At 44.9% G+C, this 23,198-nt stretch overlaps 1 protein-coding gene across 1 annotated transcript in view; it reads left to right on the forward strand.

The window, feature by feature from the left end:
* Positions 1-23,198, forward strand: part of LOC115444796 (titin) — a 183,001-nt gene that overhangs the window by 132,386 nt on the left and 27,417 nt on the right. Inside the window, 3 exon segments of the mRNA XM_037436418.1 lie at positions 49-9,284; positions 10,426-13,878; positions 17,988-21,251. Coding sequence (XP_037292315.1) covers positions 49-9,284; positions 10,426-13,878; positions 17,988-21,251 — 15,953 coding nt within the window.

A 23,198-nucleotide genomic window follows, 5' to 3' on the forward strand; every position in this document is an offset into this window, starting at 1 on the left:
TATATGGCATAACATTCCTTTGTACATGAACTGTGTTATCGTTTCCAGGTACCCTCGATATGTACGTACTGAATCCGTCCAAGGACTCCAAACACGTTCGTGAATTCCTAAAAAGGTGGCACAATAGTGAACAGAAACTATTCGAAGGCGCGAGTGTATCAGGCCAGTTCAACTTCCCCATACCCAACTTAGTGTCAATATGTGCACTGTTAGTATGGCGACCGGCCAACCCTGACGACACGATCACCAGGATAATGTTCCCGGGGTCCACGCCACAACATAAGATATTCGAAGGATTAGAAAAGCTTAAACATTTGGAATTCCTTCAACATCCCACGTGCACTGGACGACAAATGGCAACAACGGCGGCGCCAGCGGCTCCTGTCTCCGTCTCAACAGCGGCCACAACACAAACTACCATAAAAACCACTAAACCTGTCTCCAAAGTTAGTAAAGAGAGAAGTATAATCACTGAGAAAGCGAAAGAAGAAAAAATTAGTGAACCAGAACTCCCATTACACAAGGACAAAGACATCATCAAAGATGAAAGAGATACTAAAAATATCATCGATAATAAATTGCTTAGCGAACTTGTAGACGGTGAGGACAAGCAAATCGAATCGGTACTGCAGGAAGCGATAACAGCTAGGCTAGAGTCTAAATTAGACGACAAGATCGCTGAATACGAAAGTACTGTATTAGATGGTTTACCTAAAAAGAAAGATCTTAAGAAAAAGACTGTAGACAGAAAAACGAAACGTTCCGATAAGACTGATGAAATTAAAGCGGCCGATACTAAAAAAGTTGAAGCCGAAACTAGGACTAAAATTGAAATGAGGAAAAAAATGGAAAGCCGAACAAAAACAGAAACTACCTCAGCTGTGATGAGAAGTAAAGTTAGTCATCGAACAGCCAAATCTCTAGATAAGAAAATGGTATCAAGTATAGACAAAAGGATACCTGAAGATAAAAAATCACCACCTACAACACCTAAAAAGACTGTCGAGGCTAAAACTACGCCTACTATCGCGCAATCGGCGGCTAAAGAAAGAATTAAAGCCAAAACTCGACGATTAAGCCCTGGCAGTACGCCTGCTAAAAGTGCAAAAGAAGCAAGTAATCGCAGAGTGGTTGAATCAAAATATAAACAACCCTCACCAAAACGGGACATCTTACAAAAATCGGTAGAAAAGAAAGAACCTAAAGCAAAAAGAGAACCTATTTCGCGTAGGCCTAGACCTTTAGCTTCACCTGTTAAAGGACTGAAAGCCATGAAGAGCCCAACGAAAGCAGTAAAATCAGTTAAAGCTGACACATCGAAACTTAAAGGATTACAGCGAGTAAACTACGAAGATATTCTTAAAGATGCTAAAAAATCCGACGAAGACACATCTAAATCTCTTGATGATATCAAACAGCAAGAGTTGGATGAGAGAGAAGAACAAGAAATAGTACGAGAAATTGAAGCAGTTTTCAATAGGGACAGTGAAGCTGAAGAAAAGGTGGAATTTGTGGGACGGTCAGACATTGAAAAAATTACATGTATGCTCGATGATACAAAAACTGAAACGACTGCCGACGGTGAATTCGAAGAGGAATATTTGATAATTGAAAAAGAAGAGGTCGATCAATATACGGACGACTACGTTCATGATCGAGATGAACACGAAGATGAACTCCAAAAACATCTTAAAGATAAAGAGGAATCCGAAAAGAAGAAAGATGAAGTAACTATACCTGAAAAGGGTAAAATTGAGGAGATACAAATAAAGCCTGAGGTAATCATGGAAACTGAAATGAAACATGCTGAGTCAAAGGAACCATCAGTAAGTGTTGAAGAAAAACAAGATATAAGCAGTGAAAAGAAAACGTCAGACAGTAAGAGTGGTGTTGTCAAACCAAAAGATTCGCTTGAACTTAATATTGTGCAAGAATCTCAGCCAGATGAGAAAGTATCTACGACTATCGAATCTGGTGCAACCACCGCACCAACCTTACCGGAAGATGAACGCATAACTCTTGATGACATTAAAGAAGATCAACAAGTAGAAGAAAAACATGTTCAAGAGGAGACTAAAGAAGTAATACCACCGCAGACTTTGATAGATGTACACAAACCCACAACAATTGAAAAAAGTCCAAAGCGGGAGGTGCAACAAATACCAATCAGAGAAATTGTAAAAACACCTGACGAAGTCGCTGATCTTCCTTTGCACGAAGAGGTAGACTACAGGACATATGAAGAAAAGAAAACGCCTATTGATGAAGATATTTACAAACGGAAACCGGAAACTCAATTTGCTCCCGAAATGAAAGTTCCTACTGACTTACCTCTTCCAGAGAAAGATGCTGCTTTGCCGCAAAAAGTAAAATCTATGGAAGGTGACGTGGTAATGAAGACTGTTGAGCGTCCCTCGCATGCCGAAGTAGTTACAGTAACACCTGGATCAGCGCCCGAGTCTCCAATGTATCATGATCAAGTGAAAATGTCTATTATTCCTGGAAAAGAACTTAAACCTGTCTCTGAATATGGTGATGGAGAATTCGATTACGGACAATATACAGAAAAATTAAGAGAAACACACATCACAACACTAGATTCACCTATTAAGGATGATATTATTGTAATTGAAGAAGTCCCTCATATGCCTGAAAAAATTCCTTCAATCCCGGAAGACGTAGAAAAAGAGATCGAAGAAGCTCAAAAATTAGAAATTGCTGAAAAACCTCCATTAAGTCCGAAAGATGTCGAAAAAATTGTGGCTGACGTCGCTGAGGTATTAAAATCAGACAAAAGTTTGGAGGAAATCATGGCTGAAAAATCCCCTATTAGCGCACGCAAATCTACGGAAACCCTGTTTAAGACTGAAACGTCCGCTATAGAAGCAACAAAAATGCTTCTTACAAGTGAAAAAGAAGCAAAACATGATTTACAAAGAGAGCCTAAAGAAACTCGATTAGACACTAAAATAGAACCAGAAATTGAATCATCACAAAAAGAAGTTTCTCCAGTTAGATCTGCTACGTCAGAAGATGTCAGCGAGATTTCTGATAAAACTGTACTTAGTGAAACAAAACGAGCCAGTCGCGATAAAAAACCTGAGAAGTTTGTGACTGAAACGGATCGTAAAAGTACTGATCAAGTTGATTTTAGTCCAACTGTCGTTGTGGACGAACGGCTACCAGAAAAACAATTGACTCCAGAAAAGACTGACTTATTATTAGTAGATAAGACTAAAATATCAGATACTATAGAAACAAAAAAGATGGATAGTTTTATTAGTGAAAAAGATTTAGAAATTACCGAAGCTGAAGTAAAATCAGAACGTAAATTAAGCAGTACATTAGAATCCGCGAAAACTCTAGAAAAATTGGAAGAAAAAATTGCGGACCTAAAAAGAAGAATTACTGAACATGATGTTTCACCTGGTGAACCTAGCCCGATGGAACTCAAAGAGCCGTATCCAATTAAACCACATGAGAAAGCTCTTAGCCCGGAAAAAGAAGTACTCACAGGAAAGGAAATTAAGCCAGAAAAAGAAATCCCTAGCTCACTAAAAGAAATTTCAATGGAGCCGTCACCAGAAAGAGAATTGCAGAAAAGAGAAAAAGCGCCCTCGTCGAAGGAGCCTTCACCGATTGAAGAAATTTTCGAGAAGGAATTGCCAGAGGATGAGGAACCAGTTTTTCCTTCTGAAGAGTTAACACCAGAAACCCTAAAAATTATAGAAGCTCTTAAGGATTTCATCCCTATTGAAGAACCTGAAATTATTGAGATAACTAAAACAGAAGAAATAAAAGACAAGGCAATCATCATTCGTCGAGTGATCGTAACTAGAATTGTTAGTACGAAATATGGTGACAGGCTAAGCACGATCAGGAAGCTCAGGACCGATACTACTATCACCACTACTGATAACTTCCCCGATGGTACTACACGCACTCAGGTCAAGAGTAGCAGCACACTAAGCGACATCAAGTATAAGCCGGAGGATGTTATCGAAGATAGTCTTAAAGGCTTTAAGTTAGTTGGTAAACCTAGTGAAGAAACCACTACAAAATCGGAAACAGTTACAGAAGGCGGTGTCATGATCAAGCGACAAGTGACAGTTATAACAACTATTCAAGAATACCATAATCTTATGACTATGACAAAGTGTTACAAAACAATCGTCAGGACTATAACGGAAGACAAGCATGCAGATGGATCAATCATAACAAGATCCTTCGCTAAATCTTCATTGTCTGATGAATCTTTTCTCACTATTACACACGATGGAACTGGATTATCAGATGAAGAAGAAAGCACGGAGCGTGGAGCTCTTGAAGACCATGTACTTGATGAAAAGATTATTACTCTACTGAAACAAGAAGAACTTATGGCTGAAGCCCCCAAAGCGGTAGAAAGAGCCCAAAGCCCAGTCAAACCCGAAAAACTTAAGGTTGAGAAACCCAAACCCGAAGAAAAGATTCTTAGCCCAGTTAAACCCAAAGAAAAGGCTCCAAGCCCCATTAAATCTGAGAAACTGAAAGTTGAGGAACCCATAGCGGAAGAAAAGATTCCTAGCCAAACACTATCAAAAGAACCGTCGCCTGAAAGAGAAGTCACTCTAAAAGAAACGCTTAAAGATGTAGAATTGCTTTTATCAAAGGAGCCGTTACCAACAGAAAAATTATATGAGAAAAAAGTAAAAGAAGATGAACTAGCTGCTCCTTCTGAAGAGTTATCCCCAGAGACTCTAAAAATCATGGAAGCTCTTAAAGATTATGTTCCTATTGAAGAACCAGAAATTATTGAAATTATCAAAACGGAACAAGTAAAGGATAAAGCAATCATCATTCGACGTGTTATCGTAACAAGAATCGTCAGCACCAAGTATGACCATAAAATAAGCAGGATTCGGAAGCTCAGGACCGACACTACCATCACCACTACTGATAACTTACCTGACGGTACCACACGCACTCACGTAAAAACCAGCAACATTCTGAGTGACATACCATATAAGCCCGAGGATATTATTGAAGAAAGTCTTGAGGGATTCAAACAAGTCGGCAAACCTAAAGAGGACACCATCACAAAATCAGAAACAGTCATAGAAGATGGCATTATTATAAAACGACGAGTCACAGTCATAACCATAATTCAAGAATACCACAGTGTTGTCACCAAGACTATGTGTTACAGAACAATAATTAGAACTATAACGGAGGACGAACATCCAGATGGATCTGTCATAATAAAGACCTCTGCTAAAACTTCGTTGTCTGATAAGTCCCCCTTAACTAGAATACAAGATGGAGCTGTGTTATCAGATGAAGAGGAAAGCATAGATCATGCGTCTGTCAAAGATAAAGTGCTCGATGAGAGGGTCATTATAACCCTCAAACCGGAAGAGAAGGCTCCCAGCCCACTTAAACCAGAGGAAATCAAGGTTGAGGAACTCAAACCTGAAGAAAAGGCTCCCAGCCCAGTTAAACCAGAAGAGAAGGCCCCCAGCCCAGTAAAACCAGAGGAACTCAAGGTTAAGGAACTTAAACCAGAAGAAAAAGCTCCCAGCCAAGATAAACCTGAAGAAAAGGCTCTGAGCCCAGAAAAACTTGAAGAAAAGGCTCCGAGCCCCGTTAAACCAGAACAGCTCAAGATTGAGGAACTTAAACCTAAAGAAAAGGCTCTCAGCCCAGGTACACTTGAAGAAAAGCCTCCCAGCCCAGTTAAACCAGAAGAGCTCAAGATTGAGGAACTGAAACCTAAAGAAAGAGTTCCTAGCCCGGTTAAGCCAGAAGAAAAAGTCCCGAGCCCAAGAAAACCAGAGGAGCTCCAGGTTGGAGAAATAAAACCTGAAGAAAAGACTCCCAGCTTAGTTAAACCAGAAGAGAAGGCCCCGAGCACGGCAAAACCAGAGGAACTCAAGGTTGGGGAACTCAAACCTGACGATAAGGCTCCCAGCCCAGTAAAACCAGAGGAACTCAAGGTTAAGGAACTTAAGCCAGAAGAAAAAGCTCTCAGCCCAGATAAACCTGAAGAAAAGGCTCCCAGCCCAGTTAAACCAGAAGAGAAGGCACCGAGTCCAGCAAAACCAGAGGAGCTTAAGGTTGAGGAACTCAAACCTGAAGAAAAGGCTCCCAGCCCAGTAAAACCTGAGGAACTCAAACCTAAAGAAAAGGTTCCTAGCCCAGTTAAACCAGAGGAACTCAAGGTTGAAGAACTGAAACCTAAAGAAAAGGCTCCTAGCCCAGTAAAACCGGAGGAACTCAAGGATGAGGAACTGAAACCTAAAGAAAAGGTTCCCAGCCCAGTTAAACCAGAAGAGAAAATCTCGAGCCCAGCAAAACCAGAGGAGCTTAAGGTTGAGGAACTCAAACCTGAAGAAAAGGCTCCCAGCCCAGTAAAACCTGAGGAACTCAAGGATGAGGAACTGAAACCTGAAGATAAGGCTCCCAGCCCAGTAAAACCTGAGGAACTACAGGATGAGGAACTGAAACCTAAAGAAAAGGTTCCTAGCCCAGTTACACCAGAAGAGAAAGTCCCGAGCCCAGTAAAACCAGAGAAGCTTAAGGTTGAGGAACTCAAACCTGAAGAAAAAGCTCCCAGCCCAGTTAAACCTGAGGAAGTCAAGGATGAGGAATTGAAACCTGAAGAAAAGGCTCTCAGCCCAGTAAAACCTGAGGAACTCAAGGATGAGGAACTGAAACCTGAAGATAAGGCTCCCAGCCCAGTAAAACCTGAGGAACTACAGGATGAGGAACTGAAACCTAAAGAAAAGGTTCCTAGCCCAGTTACACCAGAAGAGAAAGTATCGAGCCCAGTAAAACCAGAGGAGCTTAAGGTTGAGGAACTCAAACCTGAAGAAAAAGTTCCCAGCCCAGTAAAACCTGAGGTAGTCAAGGATGAGGAACTGAAACCTGAAGAAAAGGCTCTCAGCCCAGTAAAACCTGAGGAGCTCAAGGTTGAGGAACTCAAACCTAAAGAAAAGGCGCCCAGCCCAGTAAGACCTGAGGAACTCAAGGATGAGGAACTGAAACCGGAAGATAAGGTTCCCAGCCCAGTTAAACCAAAAGAGAAGGCCCCGAGCCTAGTTAAACCAGAGGAGCTCAAGGTTGAGGCTCTCGAACCTGTAGACACGGCTCCCAGCCACGTTCAACCTGAAGAAAAGGCTCCCAGCCCAGTTAAACCAGAAGAAAAGGCCCCGAGCCCAGCAAAACCAGAGGAACTTAAGGTTGAAGAATTCAAGGTGGAGGAACTCAAACCTAAAGAAAAGGCTCCCAGCCCAGTAAGACGTGAGGAAATCAAGGTTGAGGAACTGAAACCTGAAGATAAGGTTCCCAGCGCAGTTAAACCAGAAGAGAAGGCCTCGAGCCCAGTTAAACCAGAGGAGCTCAAGGTTGAAGAACTCAAGGTGGAGGAACTCAAATCTGTAGAAAAGGTTCTCAGCCCAATCCAACCAGAAACAACGGCTTTCAGGCCGTCACTATCAAAAGAACCGTCACCTGAAAAAGAAATTACTCTAAAGGAAACACTTAAAGATACAAAGGCACCACTGTCAAAGGAACCATCACCAGTAAAAGAAATATCTGAGAAAAAAATTATAGTAGAAGAATCAATTACCCCTATTGAAGAGTTATCGTCAGAAACTCTGAAAATAATAGAAGCCCTCAAAGATTTACATCCTATTGAAGAACCTGAAGTAACTGAGATAACAAAAATGGAAGAATTAAAAGATAAAGCAATTATTATTCGCCGCGTTATTGTAACCAGAATAGTTAGCACCAAGTATGGCGATAGGACAAATGCAAACAGAAAGCTCAGGACCGACACTACTATTACCATTACTGACAACTTCCCTGACGGTACTACGCGTACTCAGTTAAAGACCAGCAGCACACTTAGTGATATCACGTATAAGCCCGAGGATATTATTGAAAAAAGCCTTGAAGACTTTGAACCAGTCGGCAAACCTAAAGAAGAAACCGTAACAAAATCAGAAACAGTTGTAGAAGATGGAATTGTTATACAGAGACGGGTAACAGTCATTAAAATTGTTCAGGAATACCACAGTGTTGTCACTAGGACAAAGTGTTACAGAACCATTATTAGGACAATAACCGAGGACGAGTATCCAGATGGCTCTCGGGTAAGAAGAACTTCTGTTAAGTCTTCAGTTAAAGATAATCTTTTGTCAGACGAAGATGAAAGTTTCGACCAGGAGTCTCTAACAAAAGACAAATTTGAGGAAAAAGTCATAGCTAAGGAGCTCAAACTCGTAGAAAAGGTTCCTGTTCAAGAAATACTAGATGACTTGAACGAAAAGTTCGGTACTGATGAAAAGAAACATAGCCTAATAGAACCTGACAAAACTGCTTTCGCCAAAGTAGCACCTGAAGAGAAGGTACTAAGTCCAATTTTACCGAAACGAATAACTGAAAAAGACGTTGTTTCTCAGTTTCTTGACATGGAGAGGGTCAGTTCCGAACATGCAATTACCACAACCAAACTAGACGAGATTGAAATAAAAGAAATTAAACCTAAAAAGAAAGAACCCAGCGCAATTAGGCCTGATGAAAAGGCGCCTAGCCCAGTTGAACCAGACGAACTTGAAGTTAAAGAAATCAAACCTGAAGAGAAAGAGCCAAGCCCAGCTAAGCCTGACGAACTTAAGGTTAAAGAGATCAAACCAGAAGAGAAAGAGCCCAGTCCAGTTAAGCCAGATGAGAAGGCTCCTAGCCTAATCAAACTTGACGAGGTTAGGATTAAGGAGATGAAACCAGAAGAGAAAGAGCCCAGTCCAGTCAAGCCTGATGAGAAGGAGACTACCCCGGCCAAGCCAGATGAGAAGGCGCCTAGCCCAGTGAAATTTGACGAACTTGAGGTTAAAGAGATCAAACCAGAAGAGAAAGAGCCCAGTCCAGTCAAGCCAGATGAGAAAACGCCTACTGCGGCCAAGCCAGATGAGAAGGCTCCTAGCCCAGTCAAACTTGATGAGGTTGAGATTAAGGAGATCGAACCAGAAGAGAAAGAGCCCAGCCCAGTCAAGCCAGATGAGAAGGCGCCTAGCCCAATCAAGCCTGACAAACTTGGGGTTAAGGAAATCAAACCAGAAGAGAAAGAGCCCAGTCCAGTGAAGCCTGATGAGAAGGTGACTACCCCAGCCAAGTCAGAAGAAAAGACTCCTAGCCCAGTCAAACTTGACGAGCTTGAGGTTAAGGAAATCAAATCTGTAGAAAAAGAGCCCAGTCCAGTCAAGCCAGATGAGAAGGCGCCTAGCCCAGTCAAACTTGACGAGGTTGAGGTTAAGGAGATCAAACCAGAAGAGAAAGAGCCCAGTTCAGTGAAGCCAGATGAGAAGGCGCCTAGCCCAGTCAAGCCTGACTGAACTTGACGTTAAGGAGATCAAACCAGAAGAGAAAGAGCCCAGTCCAGTCAAGACTGATGAGAAGGCGCTTAGTCTAGTAAAACTTGACGACGTTGAGGTTAAGGACATCAAACCAGAAGAGGAAGAGCCCAGTCCAGTCAAGCCAGATGAGAAGGCGCCTAGCCCAGCTAAGCCTGACGAACTTGAGGATAAAGAGATCAAACCTGTAGAGAAAGAGCCCAGTTCAGTGAAGCCTGGCGAACTTGTGGTTAAGGATATCAAACCAGAAGAAAAAGAGCCCAGTTCAGTCAAGCCTGATGAGAAGGCGCCTAGCCCAGTCAAACTTGACGAGCTTGAGATTAAGGAGATCAAATCAGAAGAAAAAGAGCCCAGTCCAGTCAAGCCAGATGAGAAGGCGCCTAGCCAAGCTAAGCCTGACGAACTTGAGATTAAGGACATCAAACCAGAAGAGAAAGAACCCAGTCCAGTCAAGCCATATGAGAAGGCGCCTACCCTGGCTGAGCCAGATGAGAAGACTCCTAGCCCAGTCAAACTTGACGAGCTTGAGGTTAAGGAAATCAAATCTGTAGAAAAAGAGCCCAGTCCAGTCAAGCCAGATGAGAAGGCGCCGAGCCCAATCAAACTTGACGAGGTTGAGGTTAAGGAGATCAAACCAGTAGAGAAAGAGCCCAGTCCAGTCATGCCAGATGAGAAGGCGCCTAGCCCAGTCAAACTTGATGAGCTTGAGATTAAGGATATCAAACCAGAAGAGAAAGAGCCCAGTCCAGTCAAGCCCGATGAGAAAACGCCTAGCCCAGTCAAACTTGATGAGGTTGAGATTAAGGACATCAAACCAGAAGGGAAAGAGCCCAGTCCAGTCAAGCCAGATGAGAAGGCGCCTAGCCCAGTCAAACTTGACGAGGTTGAGGTTAAGGAGATCAAACCAGTAGAGAAAGAGCCCAGTCCAGTCAAGCCAGATGAGAAGGCGCCTAGCCCAGCTAAGCCTGATGAACTTGAGGTTAAAGAGATCAAACCACAAGGGAAGGCGCCTAGCTCAGTCAAACTTGACAAGGTTGAGGTTAAGGAGATCAAACCAGTAGAGAAAGATCCCAGTCCAGTCAAGCCAGACGAGAAGGCGTCTACCCCGGCTAAGCCAGATGAGAAGGCTCCTAGCCCAGTCAAACTTGACGAGGATGAGATTAAGAAGATTAAACCAGAAGAGAAAGAGCCCAGTCCAGTCAAGCTAGATGAGAAGGCGCCTAGCCCAGCTAAACCTGTAGAACTTGAGGTTAAAGACATCAAACCAGAAGAGAAAGAGCCCAGTCCAGTCAAGCCAGATGAGAAGGCGCCTAGCCCAATCAAACTTGACGAGGTTGAGATTGAGGACATCAAACCAGAAGAAAAAGAGCCCAGTCCAGTCAAGCCAGATGAGACGGCGCCTACCCCGGCCAAGGCAGATGAGAAGGCTCCTAGCCCAGTCAAACTTGACGAGGTTGAGATTAAGAAGATCAAACCAGAAGAGAAAGAGCCCAGTCCAGTCAAGCCAGATGAGAAGGCGCCTAGCCCAGCTAAGCCTGACAAACTTGAAATTAAGGACATCAAACCAGAAGAGAAAGAGCCCAGTCCAGTCAAGCCAGATGAGAAGGCGCTTAGCCCAGCTAAACCTGACAAACTTGAGATTAAGGACATCAAACCAGAAGAGAAAGAGCCCAGTCCAGTCAAGCCAGATGAGAAGGCTCCTAGCCCAGTCAAACTTGACGAGCTTGAGATAAAGGATATCAAACCAGAAGAGAAAGAGCCCAGTCCAGTCAAGCCTGATGAGAAAACGCCTAGCCTAGTCAAACTTGATGAGGTTGAGATTAAGGACATCAAACCAGAAGAGAAAGAGCCTAGTCTAGTCAAGCCAGATGAGAAGGCGCCTACCTCGGCCAAGCCAGATGAGAAAGCTCCTAGCCCAGTCAAACTTGACGAGGTTGAGACTAAGAAGATCAAACCAGAAGAGAAAGAGCCCAGTCCAGTCAAGCCAGATGAGAAAGCTCCTAGCCCAGTCAAACTTGACGAGGTTGAGATTAAGGATATCAAACTAGAAGAGAAAGAGCCCAGTCCAGTCAAGCCTGATGAGAAAACGCCTAGCCTAGTCAAACTTGATGAGGTTGAGATTAAAGACATCAAACCAGAAGAGAAAGAGCCCAGTCTAGTCAAGCCAGATGAGAAGGCGCCTACCTCGGCCAAGCCAGATGAGAAGGCTCCTAGCCCAGTCAAACTTGACGAGGTTGAGATTAAGAAGATCAAACCAGAAGAGAAAGAGCCCAGTCCAGTCAAGCCAGATGAGAAGGCGCCTAGCCCAGCTAAGCCTGACAAACTTGAAATTAAGGACATCAAACCAGGAGAGAAAGAGCCCAGTCCAGTCAAGCCAGATGAGGAGGCGCTTAGCCCAGCTAAGCCTGACGAACTTGAGATTAAGGACATCAAACCAGAAGAGAAAGAGCCCAGTCCAGTCAAGCCAGAAGAGAAGGCGCCTAGCCCAGCTAAGCTTGACGAACTTGAGGTTAAGGAGATCAAACCAGAAGAGAAAGAGCCCAGTCCAGTCAAGCCTGATGAGAAAACGCCTAGCCTAGTCAAACTTGATGAGGTTGAGATTAAGGACATCAAACCAGAAGAGAAAGAGCCTAGTCTAGTCAAGCCAGATGAGAAGGCGCCTACCTCGGCCAAGCCAGATGAGAAGGCTCCTAGCCCAGTCAAACTTGACGAGGTTGAGACTAAGAAGATCAAACCAGAAGAGAAAGAGCCCAGTCCAGTCAAGCCAGATGAGAAGGCTCCTAGCCCAGTCAAACTTGACGAGGTTGAGATTAAGGATATCAAACCAGAAGAGAAAGAGCCCAGTCCAGTCAAGCCTGATGAGAAAACGCCTAGCCCAGTCAAACTTGATGAGGTTGAGATTAAAGACATCAAACCAGAAGAGAAAGAGCCCAGTCTAGTCAAGCCAGATGAGAAGGCGCCTACCTCGGCCAAGCCAGATGAGAAGGCTCCTAGCCCAGTCAAACTTGACGAGGATGAGATTAAGAAGATTAAACCAGAAGAGAAAGAGCCCAGTCCAGTCAAGCCAGATGAGAAGGCGCCTACCTCGGCCAAGCCAGATGAGAAGGCTCCTAGCCCAGTCAAACTCGACGAGGTTGAGGTTAAGGACATCAAATCAGTAGAGAAAGAGCCCAGTCCAGTCAAGCAAGAAGAGGAGGCGCCTAGCCCAGCTAAGCTTGACGAACTTGAGATTAAAGAGATCAAACCAGAAGAGAAAGAGCCCAGTCCAGTCAAGCCAGATGAGAAGGCGCCTACCTCGGCCAAGCCAGATGAGAAGGCTCCTAGCCCAGTCAAACTTGACGAGGATGAGATTAAGAAGATCAAACCAGAAGAGAAAGAGCCCAGTCCAGTCAAGCCAGATGAGAAGGCGCCTAGCCCAGCTAAGCCTGACGAACTTGAGATTAAGGACATCAAACCAGAAGAGAAAGAGCCCAGTCCAATCAAGCCAGATGAGAAGGCTCCTAGCCCTGTTAAACTTGACGAGCTTGAGATTAAGGATATCAAACCAGAAGAGAAAGAGCCCAGTCCAGTCAAGCCTGATGAGAAAACGCCTAGCCCAGTCAAACTTGATGAGGTTGAGATTAAAGACATCAAACCAGAAGAGAAAGAGCCCAGTCCAGTCAAGCCAGAAGAGAAGGCGCCTAGCCCAGCTAAGCTTGATGAACTTGAGATTAAAGAGATCAAACCAGAAGAGAAAGAGCCCAGTCCAATCAAGCCAGATGAGAAGGCTCCTAGCCCAGCTAAGCCTGACGAACTTGAGATTAAAGAGATCAAACCAGAAGAGAAAGAGCCCAGTCCAGTCAAGCCAGACGAGAAGGCGCCTACTCCGGCCAAGCCAGATGAGAAGGCTCCTAGCCCAGTCAAACTTGACGAGCTTGAGATTAAGGATATTAAACCAGAAGAGAAAGAGCCCAGTCCAGTCAAGCCTGATGAGAAAACGCCTAGCCCAGTCAAACTTGATGAGATTGAGATTAAGGACATCAAACCAGAAGAGAAAGAGCCCAGTCTAGTCAAGCCAGATGAGAAGGCGCCTACCTCGGCCAAGCCAGATGAGAAGGGTCCTAGCCCAGTCAAACATGATGAGGATGAAATTAAGAAGATCAAACCAGAAGAGAAAGAGCCCAGTCCAGTCAAGCCAGATGAGAAGGCGCCTAGCCCAGCTAAGCCTGACGAACTTGAGATTAAGGACATCAAACCAGAAGAGAAAGAGCCCAGTCCAGTCAAGCCAGATGAGAAGGCTCCTAGCCCAGTCAAACTTGATGAGCTTGAGATTAAGGATATCAAACCAGAAGAGAAAGAGCCCAGTCCAGTCAAGCCCGATGAGAAAACGCCTAGCCCAGTCAAACTTGATGAGGTTGAGATTAAGGACATCAAACCAGAAGAGAAAGAGCCCAGTCTAGTCAAGCCAGATGAGAAGGCGCCTACTTCGGCCAAGCCAGATGAGAAGGCTCCTAGCCCAGTCAAACTTGACGAGGATGAGTTTAAGAAAATCAAACCAGAAGAGAAAGAGCCCAGTCCAGTCAAGCCAGATGAGAAGGCGCCTAGCCAAGCTAAGCCTGACGAACTTGAGGTTAAAGAGATCAAACCAGAAGAGAAAGAGCCCAGTCCAATCAAGCCAGATGAGAAGGTTCCTAGCCCAGCTAAGCCTGACGAACTTGAGATTAAAGAGATCAAACCAGAAGAGAAAGAGCCCAGTCCAGTCAAGCCAGACGAGAAGGCGCCTACTCCGGCCAAGCCAGATGAGAAGGCGCCTAGCCCAGTCAAACTTGACGAGCTTGAGATTAAGGATATCAAACCAGAAGAGAAAGAGCCCAGTCCAGTCAAGCCTGATGAGACAACGCCTAGCCCAGTCAAACTTGATGAGATTGAGATTAAGGACATCAAACCAGAAGAGAAAGAGCCCAGTCTAGTCAATCCAGATGAGAAGGCGCCTACCTCGGCCAAGCCAGATGAGAAGGCTCCTAGCCCAGTCAAACTTGACGAGGATGAGATTAAGAAGATTAAACCAGAAGAGAAAGAGCCCAGTCCAGTCAAGCCAGATGAGAAGGCTCCTAGCCCAGTCAAACTTGATGAGCTTGAGATTAAGGATATCAAACCAGAAGAGAAAGAGCCCAGTCCAGTCAAGCCCGATGAGAAAACGCCTAGCCCAGTCAAACTTGATGAGGTTGAGATTAAGGACATCAAACCAGAAGAGAAAGAGCCCAGTCTAGTCAAGCCAGATGAGAAGGCGCCTACTTCGGCCAAGCCAGATGAGAAGGCTCCTAGCCCAGTCAAACTTGACGAGGATGAGTTTAAGAAAATCAAACCAGAAGAGAAAGAGCCCAGTCCAGTCAAGCCAGATGAGAAGGCGCCTAGCCCAGTCAAACTTGACGAGGTTGAAGTTAAGGAGATCAAACCAGTAGAGAAAGAGCCCAGTCCAGTCAAGCCAGAAGAGAAGGCTCCTAGCCAAGCTAAGCCTGACGAACTTGAAATTAAAGAGATCAAACCAGAAGAGAAAGAGCCCAGTCCAGTCAAGCCAGACGAGAAGGCTCCTAGCCAAGCTAAGCCTGACGAACTTGAGGTTAAAGAGATCAAACCAGAAGAGAAAGAGCCCAGTCCAATGAAGCCAGATGAGAAGGCTCCTAGCCCAGCTAAGCCTGACGAACTTGAGGTTAAAGAGATCAAACCAGAAGAGAAAGAGCCCAGTCCAATCAAGCCAGATGAGAAGGCTCCTAGCCCAGCTAAGCCTGACGAACTTGAGATTAAAGAGATCAAACCAGAAGAGAAAGAGCCCAGTCCAGTCAAGCCAGACGAGAAGGCGCCTACTCCGGCCAAGCCAGATGAGAAGGCTCCTAGCCCAGTCAAACTTGACGAGCTTGAGATAAAGGATATCAAACCAGAAGAGAAAGAGCCCAGTCCAGTCAAGCCAGATGAGAAGGCTCCTAGCCCAGTCAAACTTGACGAGATTGAGATTAAGGATATCAAACCAGAAGAGAAAGAGCCCAGTCCAGTCAAGCCCGATGAAAAAACTCCTAGCCTAGTCAAACTTGATGAGGTTGAGATTAAGGACATCAAACCCGAAGAGAAAGAGCCCAGTCCAGTCAAGCCTGATGAGAAAACGCCTAGCCCAGTCAAACTTGATGAGATTGAGATTAAGGACATCAAACCAGAAGAGAAAGAGCCCAGTCTAGTCAAGCCAGATGAGAAGGCGCCTACCTCGGCCAAGCCAGATGAGAAAGCTCCTAGCCCAGTCAAACTTGACGAGGATGAGATTAAGAAGATCAAACCAGAAGAGAAAGAGCCCAGTCCAGTCAAGCCAGATGAGAAGGCGCCTAGCCCAGCTAAGCCTGACGAACTTGAGATTAAGGACATCAAACCAGAAGAGAAAGAGCCCAGTCCAGTCAAGCCAGATGAGAAGGCTCCTAGCCCAGTCAAACTTGACGAGATTGAGATGAAGGATATCAAACCAGAAGAGAAAGAGCCCAGTCCAGTTAAGCCCGATGAAAGAACGCCTAGCCTAGTCAAACTTGATGAGGTTGAGATTAAGGACATCAAACCAGAAGAGAAAGAGCCCAGTCTAGTCAAGCCAGATGAGAAGGCGCCTACTTCGGCGAAGCCAGATGAGAAGGCTCCTAGCCCAGTCAAACTTGACGAGGATGAGATACAGAAGATCAAACCAGAAGAGAAAGAGCGCAGTCCAGTCAAGCCAGATGAGAAGGCGCCTAGCCCAGTCAAACTTGACGAGGTTGAGGTTAAGGAGATCAAACCAGTAGAGAAAGAGCCCAGTCCAGTCAAGCCAGAAGAGAAGGCGCCTAGCCCAGCTAAGCTTGACGAACTTGAGATTAAGGATATCAAACCAGTAGAGAAAGAGCCCAGTCCAGTCAAGCCAGAAGAGAAGGCGCCTAGCCCAGCTAAGCTTGACGAACTTGAGGTTAAGGAGATCAAACCAGAAGAGAAAGAGCCCAGTCCAATCAAGCCAGATGAGAAGGCTCCTAGCCAAGCTAAGCCTGACGAACTTGAGGTTAAAGAGATGAAACCAGAAGAGAAAGAGCCCAGTCCAATCAAGCCAGATGAGAAGGCTCCTAGCCCAGCTAAGCCTGACGAACTTGAGGTTAAAGAGATCAAACCAGAAGAGAAAGAGCCCAGTCCAATCAAGCCAGATGAGAAGGCTCCTAGCCCAGCTAAGCCTGACGAACTTGAGATTAAAGAGATCAAACCAGAAGAGAAAGAGCCCAGTCCAGTCAAGCCAGACGAGAAGGCGCCTACTCCGGCCCAGCCAGATGAGGAGGCTCCTAGCCCAGCTAAGCGTGACGAACTTGAGGTTAAAGAGATCAAACCAGAAGAGAAAGAGCCCAGTCCAATCAAGCCAGATGAGAAGGCTCCTAGCCCAGCTAAGCCTCACGAACTTGAGGTTAAAGAGATCAAACCAAAGAGAAAGAGCCCAGTCCAATCAAGCCAGATGAGAAGGCTCCTAGCCCAGCTAAGCCTGACGAACTTGAGATTAAGGACATCAAACCAGAAGAGAAAGAGCCCAGTCCAGTCAAGCCAGATGAGAAGGCTCCTAGCCCAGTCAAACTTGGCGAGCTTGAGATTAAGGATATCAAACCAGTAGAGAAAGAGCCCAGTCCAGTCAAGCCAGAAGAGAAGGCGCCTAGCCCAGCTAAGCTTGACGAACTTGAGGTTAAGGAGATCAAACCAGTAGAGAAAGAGCCCAGTCCAGTCAAGCCAGAAGAGAAGGCGCCTAGCCCAGCTAAGCTTGACGAACTTGAGGGTAAAGAGATCAAACCAGAAGAGAAAGAGCCCAGTCCAATCAAGCCAGATGAGAAGGCTCCTAGCCCAGCTAAGCCTGACAAACTTGAGATTAAGGACATCAAACCAGAAGAGAAAGAGCCCAGTCCAGTCAAGCCAGATGAGAAGGCTCCTAGCCCAGTCAAACTTGGCGAGCTTGAGATTAAGGATATCAAACCAGTAGAGAAAGAGCCCAGTCCAGTCAAGCCAGAAGAGAAGGCGCCTAGCCCAGCTAAGCTTGACGAACTTGAGGTTAAAGAGATCAAACCAGAAGAGAAAGAGCCCAGTCCAATCAAGCCAGATGAGAAGGCTCCTAGCCCAGCTAAGCCTGACGAACTTGAGGTTAAAGAGATCAAACTAGAAGAGAAAGAGCCCAGTCCAATCAAGCCAGATGAGAAGGCTCCTAGCCCAGTCAAACTTGACGAGCTTGAGATTAAGGATATCAAACCAGAAGAGAAAGAGCCCAGTCCAGTCAAGCCTGATGCGAAAACGCCTAGCCCAGTCAAACTTGATAAGGTTGAGATTAAGGACATCAAACCAGAAGGGAAAGAGCCCAGTCTAGTCAAGCCAGATGAGAAGGCGCCTACCTCGGCCAAGCCAGATGAGAAGGCTCCTAGCCTAGTCAAACTTGACGAGGAGGAGATTAAGAAGATCAAACCAGAAGAGAAAGAGCCCAGTCCGGTCAAGCCAGATGAGAAGGCGCCTAGCCCAGCTAAGCCTGACAAACTTGAGATTAAGGACATCAAACCAGAAGAGAAAGAGCCCAGTCCAGTCAAGCCAGATGAGAAGGCTCCTAGCCCAGTCAAACTTGACGAGGATGAGTTTAAGAAAATCAAACCAGAAGAGAAAGAGCCCAGTCCAGTCAAGCCCGATGAGAAAATGCCTAGCCCAGTCAAACTTGATGAGGTTGAGATTAAGGACATCAAACCAGAAGAGAAAGAGCCCAGTCTAGTCAAGCCAGATGAGAAGGCGCCTACCTCGGCCAAGCCAGATGAGAAGGCTTCTAGCCCAGTCAAACTTGACGAGGATGAGATTAAGAAGATCAAACCAGAAGAGAAAGAGCCCAGTCCAGTCAAGCCAGATGAGAAGGCGCCTAGCCCAGTCAAACTTGACAAGGTTGAGGTTAAGGAGATCAAACCAGTAGAGAAAGAGCCCAGTCCAGTCAAGCCAGAAGAGAAGGCGCCTAGCCCAGCTAAGCTTGACGAACTTGAGATTAAAGAGATCAAACCAGAAGAGAAAGAGCCCAGTCCAGTCAAGCCAGACGAGAAGGCTCCTAGCCCAGCTAAGCTTGACGAACTTGAGATTAAAGAGATCAAACCAGAAGAGAAAGAGCCCAGTCCAATCAAGCCAGATGAGAAGGCTCCTAGCCCAGCTAAGCCTCACGAACTTGAGGTTAAAGAGATCAAACCAAAAGAGAAAGAGCCCAGTCCAATCAAGCCAGATGAGAAGGCTCCTAGCCCAGCTAAGCCTGACGAACTTGAGATTAAGGACATCAAACCAGAAGAGAAAGAGCCCAGTCCAGTCAAGCCAGATGAGAAGGCTCCTAGCCCAGTCAAACTTGGCGAGCTTGAGATTAAGGATATCAAACCAGTAGAGAAAGAGCCCAGTCCAGTCAAGCCAGAAGAGAAGGCGCCTAGCCCAGCTAAGCTTGACGAACTTGAGGTTAAGGAGATCAAACCAGTAGAGAAAGAGCCCAGTCCAGTCAAGCCAGAAGAGAAGGCGCCTAGCCCAGCTAAGCTTGACGAACTTGAGGTTAAAGAGATCAAACCAGAAGAGAAAGAGCCCAGTCCAATCAAGCCAGATGAGAAGGCTCCTAGCCCAGCTAAGCCTGACGAACTTGAGATTAAGGACATCAAACCAGAAGAGAAAGAGCCCAGTCCAGTCAAGCCAGATGAGAAGGCTCCTAGCCCAGTCAAACTTGGCGAGCTTGAGATTAAGGATATCAAACCAGTAGAGAAAGAGCCCAGTCCAGTCAAGCCAGAAGAGAAGGCGCCTAGCCCAGCTAAGCTTGACGAACTTGAGGTTAAAGAGATCAAACCAGAAGAGAAAGAGCCCAGTCCAATCAAGCCAGATGAGAAGGCTCCTAGCCCAGCTAAGCCTGACGAACTTGAGGTTAAAGAGATCAAACTAGAAGAGAAAGAGCCCAGTCCAATCAAGCCAGATGAGAAGGCTCCTAGCCCAGTCAAACTTGACGAGCTTGAGATTAAGGATATCAAACCAGAAGAGAAAGAGCCCAGTCCAGTCAAGCCTGATGCGAAAACGCCTAGCCCAGTCAAACTTGATAAGGTTGAGATTAAGGACATCAAACCAGAAGGGAAAGAGCCCAGTCTAGTCAAGCCAGATGAGAAGGCGCCTACCTCGGCCAAGCCAGATGAGAAGGCTCCTAGCCCAGTCAAACTTGACGAGGAGGAGATTAAGAAGATCAAACCAGAAGAGAAAGAGCCCAGTCCGGTCAAGCCAGATGAGAAGGCGCCTAGCCCAGCTAAGCCTGACAAACTTGAGATTAAGGACATCAAACCAGAAGAGAAAGAGCCCAGTCCAGTCAAGCCAGATGAGAAGGCTCCTAGCCCAGTCAAACTTGACGAGGATGAGTTTAAGAAAATCAAACCAGAAGAGAAAGAGCCCAGTCCAGTCAAGCCCGATGAGAAAATGCCTAGCCCAGTCAAACTTGATGAGGTTGAGATTAAGGACATCAAACCAGAAGAGAAAGAGCCCAGTCTAGTCAAGCCAGATGAGAAGGCGCCTACCTCGGCCAAGCCAGATGAGAAGGCTTCTAGCCCAGTCAAACTTGACGAGGATGAGATTAAGAAGATCAAACCAGAAGAGAAAGAGCCCAGTCCAGTCAAGCCAGATGAGAAGGCGCCTAGCCCAGTCAAACTTGACAAGGTTGAGGTTAAGGAGATCAAACCAGTAGAGAAAGAGCCCAGTCCAGTCAAGCCAGAAGAGAAGGCGCCTAGCCCAGCTAAGCTTGACGAACTTGAGATTAAAGAGATCAAACCAGAAGAGAAAGAGCCCAGTCCAGTCAAGCCAGACGAGAAGGCGCCTACCTCGGCCAAGCCAGATGAGAAGGCGCCTAGCCCAGTCAAACTTGACGAGGTTGAGGTTAAGGAGATTAAACCAGTAGAGAAAGAGCCCAGTCCAGTCAAGCCAGAAGAAAAGACGCCTAGCCCAGTCAAACTTGACGAGGTTGAGGTTAAAGAGATCAAACCAGAAGAGAAAGAGCCCAGTCCAATCAAGCCAGATGAGAAGGCTCCTAGCCCAGCTAAGCCTGACGAACTTGAGATTAAGGACATCAAACCAGAAGAGAAAGAGCCCAGTCTAGTCAAGCCAGATGAGAAGGCGCCTACCCCGGCTAAGCCAGATGAGAAGGCGCCTAGCTCAGTCAAACTTGACAAGGTTGAGGTTAAGGAGATCAAACCAGTAGAGAAAGAGCCCAGTCCAGTCAAGCCAGATGAGAAGGCGCCTAGCCCAGCTAAGCTTGACGAACTTGAGATTAAAGAGATCAAACCAGAAGAGAAAGAGCCCAGTCCAGTCAAGCCAGACGAGAAGGCTCCTAGCCCAGCTAAGCCTGACGAACTTGAGATTAAGGACATCAAACCAGAAGAGAAAGAGCCCAGTCTAGTCAAGCCAGATGAGAAGGCGCCTACCCCGGCTAAGCCAGATCAGAAGGCTCCTAGCCCAGTCAAACTTGACGAGGATGAGATTAAGAAGATTAAACCAGAGGAGAAAGAGCCCAGTCCAGTCAAGCCAGATGTGAAGGCGCCTAGCCCAGCTAAGCCTGTAGAACTTGAGGTTAAAGATATCAAACTAGAAGAGAAAGAGCCGAGTCCAGTCAAGCCAGATGAGAAGGCGCCTACTCCGGCCAAGCCAGATGAGACGGCTTCTAGCCCAGCTAAGCCTGATGAACTTGAGGTTAAGGAGATTCAACCAGAAGAAAAACAGCCCAGTCCAGTCAAGCCAGACGAGAAGGTGCTTAGCCCAATCAAGCCTGATGAGCTTGAAGTTAAAGTAATCGAAACAGATGAGAAAGAACCAACCCCTGTTAAAATCGATGTAAGTATTCTTTAAATACTTTTTTTATTATAATCTAGTGTCAACTTTTTCACTACGTCAAACCGGATCCTCTGACACATTGTAAAGTCACACATACACAATTTTGCCATTTAAAGTTTAATGGAGGTGGCTGCAATATGTTCATGTAACTAACAAGAGCAATAATAAATTATTGATTATAAGCGATTCTGGTCTATTATGAGTCGAATATCAAGCAAATGACTGCAACAATAAGAAGCATAAATTTGATAAAGTGCTTTATAACAACAATGTTTAGTGATTGACTGCCTCGGTGGCGTTGTTGTAATTTTACACGGTACAAGTCCGGCTATCGCGCTGAGGTCCTAGGTTCAAATCCCGGGTCAGGCCAAAATAATTGTGACTGGTTTTTCCATCTTAAAAATTATTCCGTCGCAGCTCGGAGTCAAAAAATTGGCGGTGTGATACCCGTGCCTCGGAAAATACGTATAGCCGTTGGTCCTGCGTATGATCCCTCTTCGGTCATGTCGGATTGCCGTCTCACCAAACTATGAGAGTGTAGGAACAGAGAGTGTTCCTCTGTATTGCGTAAACACTTGTGCACTATAATATCTCCTGCGTACCTGGCTGATCTCCGTTGAGATTGGCCGCCGTGGCCGAAAGCCGGCTAGGAGGGATTCGTTTAGCAATATGGATCAACTTCAAGACATAGGGCAAAACTTTCATACCCGAGCAATTTATTTGTAAAATATCTCTCGCTGTGGTATCCTCTTTTATGCAGCTCAAGTCAAAATCAAAAAAGAAAGTAAAGGAACTGTCGTATTCTGCCGTGACGTTTTGAACAAGACTAACGAAATCTCTATTATGTTGTTTGAATTTGAATTTTATGACATTTTTTTTTTTTTAATTTTACTCGCATGTCCGGATATAATTTTAAATTTACTATAAATAAAAATAGACAATAATTTACGAAATAGAAGACCAATATTTTATTTAATTTTAAAAAAGCTTACGGACAAGTAATACAACGTTTAAATGTTTTATTATACTTATTTAAATGATGTAAGTTGTTAACAAAAAGCTCACATATGAATTTAAATATGGAATTACTTGTGTTAGCATCGACGATCTACTTCTCACCCGGTCGCCCGCTCACTATCCCCGTGGAAGTGACCCGTTGACATACCGAAGACTAAATAAGCGCACGCGAAAATTAAATAATAATAAATCCAAAACCAAGACATATTGTAATAGGAAAATTGCAATATATCTTGAAAGAAGGAAACACGGAATTTAGCCTACAATCCTCGTAATAATTAGAGTAAATACATAAAAATATACAAACATACCAATATGGAATTTATTAAGCAACTAGTGGGCCCGGCAGACGGTGTCTTGCCACTGACCGTATTTTATGTAAACTATCTTTCATTGTTAAGCTCTCGACGACGTTGTCACTTATCAGGTCGAAAATTATGTTATAATTTAAACTGGTGGTAACTAAACTTTTACATTTTTTTTTAATTTAGTCGCTTAGGTGATTGTACGAAAAAAAAAATCATACTGAAACATCACCTAAATTACCAACGATTCCTGTCTTTTACCTCTAATTTTCAAAATTATTCCTTGATATAAAAGATTTGTATAACCTAATAATTAAGAACACAACAAAAAAGGAATCAGTGAAGCCGGTCGAGCCATTCTCAGTAAAACTCCTTCATACATTTAGCAACTGATTTTTATTTAAATAGATTAACCACACATAAAATTTACTTCTTATTCTATAAAGCCTTCCGTCTTCGACTAACAAAATTACATATGTTTATTCTCTGTTGTAAGAACAACAGGCTCTTAGCAATAAATTACACTCTAATCTAACAACATAATGACGTGTTTATAATCGCATACGGTTAATTGAAGCTTCAAACTTCAATGAATAGTAAAATATTAATCACACTCTTTACGTTC

The sequence above is a fragment of the Manduca sexta genome, chromosome 8, assembly GCF_014839805.1.
Source record: "Manduca sexta isolate Smith_Timp_Sample1 chromosome 8, JHU_Msex_v1.0, whole genome shotgun sequence".
In the NCBI taxonomy this organism is placed as follows: Eukaryota; Metazoa; Arthropoda; class Insecta; order Lepidoptera; family Sphingidae; genus Manduca; species Manduca sexta.